This window comes from Echinops telfairi, unplaced genomic scaffold (genome assembly GCF_000313985.2).
Source record: "Echinops telfairi isolate 266 unplaced genomic scaffold, ASM31398v2 ScPeMD7_7410;HRSCAF=8448, whole genome shotgun sequence".
NCBI lineage: Eukaryota > Metazoa > Chordata > Mammalia > Afrosoricida > Tenrecidae > Echinops > Echinops telfairi.
In genome coordinates this window covers 12,951,739-12,961,570 of record NW_022111310.1, presented here as the reverse complement: position 1 = coordinate 12,961,570, position 9,832 = coordinate 12,951,739, and the positions used below count along the sequence as shown (strand labels likewise).

At 42.2% G+C, this 9,832-nt stretch overlaps 1 protein-coding gene across 1 annotated transcript in view; it reads left to right on the top strand.

Annotated features, from left to right (window-relative positions):
• The window catches only part of TMEM245 (transmembrane protein 245), a gene marked incomplete at its 5' end in the record, with an annotated part of 88,325 nt that overhangs the window by 55,089 nt on the left and 23,404 nt on the right, over positions 1–9,832 (top strand). Inside the window, one exon of the mRNA XM_045296534.1 lies at positions 8,899–8,994. Coding sequence (XP_045152469.1) covers positions 8,899–8,994 — 96 coding nt within the window. The remainder of the gene's footprint in view (positions 1–8,898; positions 8,995–9,832) is intronic.

Below are 9,832 nucleotides of genomic sequence, written 5' to 3'. Positions count from 1 at the left end.
ACAATCCGTGCATACATCCATTTTGTCAAGCACATGTGTACATTTGTTGCCATCATCATTCTCAAAACATTTGCCTTCTATTTGAGCCCTTAATATCAGCTCCTCATTTTCCCCCCTCCCTCCCCATGCCCCCCTCCCGCATGAACCCTTCATAATTCATAAATTATTGTTATTTTGTCAACTGTCCTTAAATACTTTGTTTCAACTCACCTGTTACAATGCCCTCAGTGTGCCATCCGTGATTCCACTTCCTGTGTGTGCCGTTTGCATTCCTACCTGTCTTTTAATCCTTCGAACTTCGTTCTTTGGTAAATGCTTCCCCTTTGATCTTAAATGATCCCTTAATGTAATTTGGGGGGTGAATTCAGCTGCAGACCCGAAGGGTGACTGAGCGCCATAGTCTTAGGGTCCTCTCTGTGGTCTGTGTAAGGAGCCCGCCAGTTTTGCTTTATAATTTTGAGTTTTCTTCCACTTGATTCAGGACCTGATGTTGGTAGTGTTACCATCGAGTTCGTTTGGTCTGAGGGTTGTAGAGACTGTTGTTCGAGTGGCCCCTGAGTCCACGGTATTCTATTTCTTTACACCGGTCTGTGTGTTTTCGTGACTCCTCTCCTCCGGAGAGGGAGAGACCTGTAGTTCACACTTCAGTGGCTGCCCGGGAGTTTTTAAGACCCCAGTTGCTGCTCTCCAGAGTAAGATGTAGAATATTGTCTTTGTGCACTATGTCATACCTGTAGATCTTGATGTCCCTGAGACTCGGGTCCTGGGCCCCCAAGGCCAGTGCCTCATTCTCTGTGTCTGGTTATGTCTAAGAAGTTTTCTTAACTTTTGCCCCCAATGTGCTCTCACCACATTGGTGTAGATAATTATCACAAAGGTAAATACATGCATACAGATAATATCATGACTTTGATTTTCAAAAATTCTTTCCCATTTTAAAGATCACATTTCCTAAATTTGGTTGTATTCTGCTTGCTTAGAGTGAGCTTCTTGTTGACCGGGCTCGATTGGAATGTCTGTCATTATGTCATCTTCCTTACCGCTCTTATTTTACTGTGGTAGACATTGGTAGAACTGGGATTCACACCTAGCTCCCGCAGATTTGAAACCCATGTCCTGTGCTGCCTTCCTCTAGGAGGAGCTGGCTAGGATGCAGGTTATGGGTGAAATCTGTGATGCTGTTAGGATCATTCACGTGGACACGAGAGGTTGGTGGCTGGAGATTTACATCTAAAGCTAAGGAGGAAATTTGAAACAGAAATATGTTGCCTTCCTCATCAGAATTTTCTTTTCTTGGGAGTGCATATTACTAATACTGCACAAGATAGCAGCACCTGGTCTGGGCCCCAAAGTAAATTGAGACAAAACCCAATTGTTTTATTATAATAGAAAAAATCTAACCACTCTTAGCTCAGGACCTATATTTCTAATGGTTCTCAAAACAGATGCATTTTGTGTGAGTCTAGTGAATATGGAGAATTTGCTATAATATGGGAAAATTTTGTTACAACCCTATCCAATTATATAAATGAAAGATTATAATCCAAGGTGGTTTTTAGCAGTCTGAGTCTTTGGGATCTTATATATTGGGTCAGAGTCAAGACAAAATATTTACGTTTTACACAGATTTTCTGAAAGGTTTACATGTACATATGTATGTATATACACATATCTACAACTATGTATATATACTTGGATATACTTGGATATGTGTGTGTGTATATGTGAGGGGACTGTAAAAATCTTGTGACAAAATACCATTCTTCCATCAACCTTTTAAAGCCCCTCCTATATATTTGTGCTTATGTTAGGTGTGCATGAATGAAGCCAGTGCTTTGTGTTTCTAAGAGCTCTTGTCAGATTTCTCATTCTACAAGGAATCTGTTTTGATTAAAGAAAGATTTTAAATAGGAAAAATCTTATACAAATGTATATGAATATATCTGCAAATATATTATAAGTGATAATTCGATTTTATAAGTATCAATCATTAGTCATTGTTATTATAATTAAGTGAAAAATAATTCTGAGTGATTCATTAGCAGGCTAAAAGTATAATTGAAATTACTAGTTAATAGTCTGACCAGATTTTGAAATTTCCTTTGTTCTTTCAAGTTTTGCTTTCTCAAATATGAGACTCTATTCTAATCACCATCTCCCTAAATTATTGAAACTTTGTTGTTACTTTCAGTTCTGAATAAGCGTTCTTCTAAATCGAATACATTTGTGATTGTGTTTCCAGTTTATGGATGTTCGAGTCCGAGGCATGCTTCCTTCCCCCCAACCGTCTTCCTCCCCGTAGCAGCATGTTGTCTCCTGAATGTGTGCACCGCGCTCCTCCTCCCCGATGCTCCCGTCCCGCTTGCTCTGGTGGAGGTATTGCACATTACTAAGTTGCATGTTGTCACGGCCTCAGTGCAACTTAGTATGTGTGATATTTTCACACGAGTGCATGCACCCGGGTGTGGCTCTTGCTTGCGGGGATCCCAGCTTTCCGTGTCGGTGGGTGGGAGTCCGCTGACGAATTAGATGGGAGAATGTGTACACGGTAGGAGCTTTCCTTTAGGAAGGGAACGTTCTTCCAACGCCACCAATTTTGGCAAGGTTGTTTTTGTTTAAAGAAATCAGCATTACGCATTTAGCAAATCCGTTTTGTGATCTTGAATAAATTACATATTGATCAGAAAGGAATTTAATGGAATTAATAGTCTAATTAATACTTGTGTAAATTGGAATGTTTAAAGAAGGGCGTAAAGCTTTAAGAAAATGCATTTTCATTTATTTGAAGGACTACCTCTCCTAACACTGAAATAGTGGTGCAGAATCTCTTAGGTATATTTTGGAAAATAAAGTAGCTAAGATTCTTGAATAGTAATATAATGCCTTTTTAATGTACTTGATTAAAAATTAATCTAGTAAATGTAAACCTTTACTATTTAAAATTTCCAAGAAAAATGACTATACATATAATTTCTGTCTTGTATTTTATTTTTCATTGTGATTCTTTACAAATTGTCCAATTCATTTTAACAGGCTTATACTAGAACTAGTTTGGGATACAAATGCTTACAATTTGCCTGTGTGAGTGTAACAACCCTTCTTTATGTACAGGAATGTGTTCATTTTTTGGATAGTCCTAGCGTAAGCATCCGTGATCACCTGACGTTGCCACAGACACAAACCGTGCAATAAATATATAAAAATCCTGAATGAGTACTGCTGTTTCCAGGGTTTCTCATTGATCTGATGCGATGCCGCTGATAATGCGCCTGTCTGACCCACTGTAGCTTCCAGTGGGGAGGGAAGTTTCTGTGTAGGTGACTTTCCCCCTATCTTTCTAGGTCTGCATGTACAGCACGTCCATTCCCCTCACCCTGGAAATCCAGCATCCCCCAGATTCCTATACTTCTTACTGTGGGACTGGGTTTCTGGGCAGATGAACCCAGAAAGGCAAAGGTATAACTTCCCCCAAAGGATTGGGGCAAAAGGATCAGGAATGATGGAAAATATTTGTCTAAGCCAGTGGTTCTCAACCTTCCTAAGGCCGTGACCCCTTTAATACAGCTCCTCATGTTGTGGTGACCCCTAACCATAAAATTATTTTCGTTGCTACTTCATAACTGTAATTTTGCTACGGTTCTGAATCGTCATGTAAATATCTGACATACAGGATGTATTTTCATTGTTACAAATTGAACATAATTAAAGCATAGTGATGAACCACGAAAACAATATGTACTTATGTATTGTGAAATACTGGTTCCTAATGACCAATAAATGAAATTTTGTCTTGAAGCATGGTATATATAGCATGGCTAACAGTTTTAATGTAATGACAGTAAAGTACATTGCTACATTTTGTGGTGATATGTATAACAGAGGTTGAGATCGCTTCTTTCTCACCGGATCAGCGTATCTGGATGTGGGCGGACCCACCTGGAGACACAGAGGAGCGGCGTCTTGGTTCCTAAGACCATCGGAAATATGTTTTCCGATGGTCTTAGGCGACCCCTGTGAAGGGGTCGTTCGACCCACAGGTTGAGAACCGCTGGTCTAAACTGATCATTACAAGTGCTGTGTCTGTAGAGGTTGACGTCTCTGCTTCCCCACTTTCTCCTTGAGGTACACTGTTGCAGTGTTGGTAGAATGCTAGTAAAATAATAGTGAGTGTGGGAAACAACAGTCCATATGTGTGAACTTTAGGGAAAAAAGAGGGCAGAGCCAGTGTAAGGACATGTGGTGGGGTGGGCAGAACTTGAGTTTGACCTCTTAACTCCAGTTTTCTTTCTTCCTCCGATATATTCTACCACCTTCTCTGCTCTGCAGCCCTTTATACTGGCAGTGCATTGAGCTTCTTGACCGCAGTGTGCCCATCTCCGTACTCTCTCCTTGCTTCAGATCTCATCCCACGGAGAGCAGCCCATCTACTCACATCTGGAGTTGTCCTGTCGGTTTCCCTCACTCCATTTTAAAAAGTGAAAGGGGCTGTCTCATTGTTCAGAAGTGACTGAGGGCTGATGGCTAATGTGAAATATGAGGAAACTTGTGAAAAATTAAGTGTGAAGATAAGGGCTTGATAAGAATAAAAGTCCTAACTAATCAGTTCAAACCCTTGGTATAGAGGATATTATGTATGTCTGCGTACGTACACACACACACACACACACACACACACACAAACGGAGTGGGGGTCGGGGGGAAAAGCCCAACGAATGATCATGTGCTCATTTCATTCCTGAGGATCTCTCTGGCTGTACTTCCTCCAAGACGGGCTTGCGCGTTCCTCTGGCAGTTCACGATATATGTGTATTCTTGGATCAGGTGCTCTATTTGTCCTCAAAGAAATGTCTTTCTTTTGATACTTTCAAAGAGGTCCTTGTAGCAGATTTGTCCGATGCAACATGTTATTCAGCTTTCTTGACTGCTGCTTCCATGGGCTTTGAATATGGAGCTTAGTAAAGGGCAATTCTTGACAGCATCGATATTTGTTGCTTATTGGTCCTGTGAGAGGATTTTGCTCTCGTTATTTTGAGGTGTAATCTACACTGAAAGCTTTAGCTTTTGATCTTTATCAGTAAGTGCTGCATGCCCTTTTGCTTTCTGCAAGCAAGGTTGTATCTGCAGATCACAGGTTCTCAGAGAGCCTTCCCCCAACCCCTGAATCTACATTCCTCTTCATAAGGCCCCGCTTCTCTGATGGTGTGTTCATCATCTAAAGTGAATAAATATGGTGAAAGGTTACAACCCTGACAAACTCACTTCTGACTTTAAGCTGTGAAGTATCCCCTTGTCACGGTTAAGGTTGATGTTACGCTGTTGCATCTGTGTGGAGGTCGGGCTGGAGTCCGGCACAGCCTGATGACGGCACTTCCTTAGGGGTATGGCCTTTTCTTCGGAGATCCTGAGGAGAGCTACTGGTCTCTCACTTGCCCCTCTTTGCCTTCCTGCGGGCTTGGATTCTATGTCTGGCTCGGGGTGGTCACCTTGCTGACCATGGAAGCTGCAGCATCCGGCCATGTTCCTGTCCATCCTGAATCCACATGACTGTGCATCCCCCAGCCTGTGGTCTCCCTGCTTCCTGCTTCACCTTCCTGCTACATCGGCTGGTGGCTGCATGATTCTGGAGGAGACTCCAGCTAGCATCTAACCCATGGACTTGCATTGGACTGGGACAGACAGCTTCCTTGACATACAATTCTTTCTTGATATAAACTTATTTTGTTACGTGCATGTCTTGGTTTTGTTTCTCTAAACAACTCAACCTAACACACTTCTTTGTCTTATTGAACGTCTTACTGTGTTTGACAGCTAGTGTTCATCCATAGCAAAGGTTCCCAGAGCGTACGACACTGCCCCCCCCTCCCGGGGGTGGGGGGGGAGAGGGGGGCATTAGATGATCCAGGAGGGCTGCCAAAGCACATCATTTCAACCTGATCCTGGATTATGGGCTACAAGGGATTGCCAAGGGAAGTGGACAGTAATTTTATTTTATTTTTCTGAAATAGGCAAATAATTTAGGCCCTTGCCATCAGTAGTGTCACAGTTGAGTGTGACAGTAGAAGGTCTCTGAGCAAGGAAGTCACCTTGTCACAGAGGAGGACTCTGCAGTTCAGAGGCTGGTGTCACTCTGGGGAGGCAGCTCTGCTGAGCAACCAGAGAGGGGAAGAAAAGGGCCCCCAGTGCCCACAGGTCTTCTGGAGTGTCCTCCCTGCTCCCTCCCTCGTCCCTTCAGGACTGCATCTGCTGGTGGTGAGCAGCACCCACTCTGCCACCCGGCCTGCCGGGTCGGTTCAGCAGATTGGCGTTGAGAGACTTGGCGTCAAGCTCACTAATTTTGGCTTTCCTGTGTTTCCATTCTATAGGTTTTCTTCTTCTAGTGTATTGTCTGCTTTTGAATCTTACCGGTCTTTAGATTTTCTGTATGCTGTTTAAAGATTTTTCATTTTTCAGTTTATTCTTGCAATGTGTTCCTGAATTATTCTGTTTGTTCCTATGGTTTTTTAAAAAAAAAATTATTTAATGTGCAGCTTTCTCAGTCATCCTGCTCATCCATTAAACGGACGTACCTATCCTTCTTTTGAATTCCTTATCGTGCGGTTCCAGGGCCATCTCTTCCTCTGAAAGGGTTTCTGGCTCTGTCGTCTGTCGCTTGTTTGAGCCACGGTCTTGTTTCTTTGAAACAAGAGACCTGTTGTGTGAGGCATTGCGGTGTGGCACATCTGTCTGGACTGGATGGTGGTCTGTTTTTAGCCACTCCTGCGGAGTGTGATGGAGCACGTGAGCCTGCATAGTTCTCTGTTTGCTGTTCCAGTAGCACAGGTCACGGCGGCAGCTTTCCCTGGTGTCTTACCTGTGACCAGGTGGTACAGGGGGTGGGAGTGTCAGAGGAAGGGGTGTGGCTGGGCCATGTGTGCCCAGTTCCTGTCTCATCTCCAGCCACTGATGTGTGTTTGTGCTTGGAGACCGCTGTCTCCATTGAATGCCGCTTGCAAAAGTTCAAGATGGCTGCAAGTCGCCATCAGTCTCCTTAACGCTCCGCTTCAGCTTCCTCTCCTGCTTGACATTCAAGCCATTTCTCTATCCTTTACTCGGAAGCTCTGGGTTCAAGTGTCGTCATCCCTGTCTGTTTCATGTGGTCTCTCGTGTTTGTTGTAGAGAGGTTGTAGAGGTGTCTTCCATCTGTCATTGGCCAGAAGTCCGCACCTGGCTGTCTTTCAGCCTTTACCTCTTTTAGACCCTCAGGCTCAAAACCTGAAGCGCTGTCATTTTCTCCTCCTCTCCTCCACTCAGTTACTATTGAGCCCCTTTGGCTTTCCTGTGGTCAGTCTCCTTTCCTTTCAGCCTGATGGCCACCACTGTAGCTCAGCCTCTATTGTCACAGTGGCCCCTCCGAGACATTGGAATGAAATTTCAATCAGGGTGACAAAGAAGGTTTCACAATTTGGGAGCTCTCCTCTCATCACCAAATGCATATCCCAGACCTCTATGCCATGACTCAGTCACTAGTTCCAGAGTGTGACCTTGCTCTTACACTGTATCTCTTCGGATGCTTTGGAAGCGGGTGATGTTTCTTTTTGTGTGTACAAATGTTTCCTTTGCTGTCACGGTCTCTGCTTCTTGTGATTTAAGCAGTTTGTTTTTCTCATGGATCCTGATATTATAAATATATAAAATATAAAATAAAATTATATATATAAAAAATATAAATATATAAATATATATAAAAATATAAATTTTGTGAGACGGGGGGAGTGGGGGTACAGAAGCTTACAGTCTGTGCTCTCTTCTGAGCAGCGCCATCTCTCTCCTTAAACTGTGGCTCCTTTCTCGATCCTCCAGCTGAAATCCCCAAGTTTACAGATTTTTATGTATCTACTTACTACTTGTGTCTCTTTTTACACCTCTCCCCCCTTTGCCCATGTAGGTGCCTCTTCTTTCTGATTTTCCTTTCACGTTAATTTTTCTCAGAAATTCTTCCCAGGTGACCTGTACTTTTTGATAGCATTTGTGGCAGAAGTTACAGTTGAGTAAGCTTAGTTACGTAGTTGAGTAGTGTGGGAAATTGATTTTTGTTGAGAATAAAAGACTGATGAAATAAAAGTTATTTTACGCCTCACTGCCTCCTCCCAGCAGGATTAGGTGGGTGGGACAGTTTACAGCCTGAATTTCTTGAGTTTAACTAATAGCCTCTGAAACATGTTATTCACATGTTTAATTTTGTTGCCATCTGTTTTGGCCACAGATTACAGACTAGTTAATGACAGGCTTATTTGTTTTGTTTCATTTTGCAAATTGAAGGGTTTGTGGCAACATTGTGTCTAGCACGGCTATTGGTGCCATTGTTTTCCTACAGCAAGCGCTCACTTTGTGTCTGCCACATTGTGGTAATTCTCAAAGTATTTTAAACATTTTCATAATGGTATTGCATGCTTAGTATACTACAGTAATGTGACAGAACTGTTATATGTACTAGAAAACGTGTGTGTGTGTGTGTGTGTGTGTGTGTAACTAATTTTCTTGAGATACTCAATTTATTGTGATGGTGGAGAGAACCCATTGTCAGGATCCCTGCGCTATGCCTGATCTACTTCAAGGAGAAGATTTATTTTTGTGAATAGGTTATTTCTCAGGTGCTTCATACGTCATCTTTTTTTTTCTTATGACGGAAATTTTAGAGCTCTTTACTAAACATACTTTTAAGGTTCTAAAAGTATATCTAAACGTTTATGTTCCTTTAAAGTAAAGTGAAAACAAATTCTTTGAGCAGTTGAAAAATGGAAACTATAATCAAATTCGAAGTGAAGTACTGTATTTGAATGCTTACCAAGTATTGATTTTTCCGAATCACAAAATAATGATATGTTTGTTTACCCTTTCTTTTATCCCTGGACATTCTAGAGGGGTGTTCGATGCTTCCCTCAAGATGGCCGGCTTCTATGGATTGTACACTTGGCTGACCCACACTGTCTTTGGCATCAATATTGTTTTCATACCGTCAGGTGATGACCGTTCCATAGCTTCCGCTGGGCTCTGTTTACAGGAGCTAGGGCATTTTGCATGCATAAGGAAATGTCTTCATTGCCAACTTTGTAGCTAGAGTTCCAGTCCAGTGCAAATTAAGAACAGATAGATGATTTGTAATTTGTTTCTTGCTCCAAGTACAGAGGCTGGAACCATGTCAGCACACAGAAAATAATGCATAAATGTTTGTTAAGTGAATGACTACTTTAGCACTTGGCTATAATCAATACTTAACCATATAAACTGAGATGGTTGGTGGGAAAAGGAGTTGTCAGGTAGCCTGGTCCCACCTGGTAGACTGTCCTGGTGGCAAATTGAATACTTGTGAGGGCACATAAGCTGCTTTTATATCTCCCAAGATCTGATCTGGTAATACCATAATTTCATAAGCACCAGGTACCTACAGATTCTAAGGTTAAAGATCATATTGCTCTTTTGTTTCTTTGTTATTCTTTCCCCATTCTTTCTGTTTTGTCTTCTATATTTCTGTGGCTGCTTTTCTCCTTAAATAAATAATCCTCTATCTGCCTTCTCTATTTATCTCTATCAACGTGTTTTTCTCTGATCCTCCTTCCTTCTTTCCAACCCCAAGTTCGTTCATGTTCTTTCTATCTATTGCTCCACCCTCTGACATAGCAGGGTCCCTGAGAGCTCATGAAGATTCCTTGTTTTATTTGCACGCTGTGAAGCAGGCTGCTTTATTGATGAGAAACTAGAACTTTCTAAGTCCACACACCTGGAGAACAGTAGAGCCAGAACTAGAATGAGCATTTGCTGGCTTCTAGTCTGCAGGGCAGCCAGATGGAGAGCA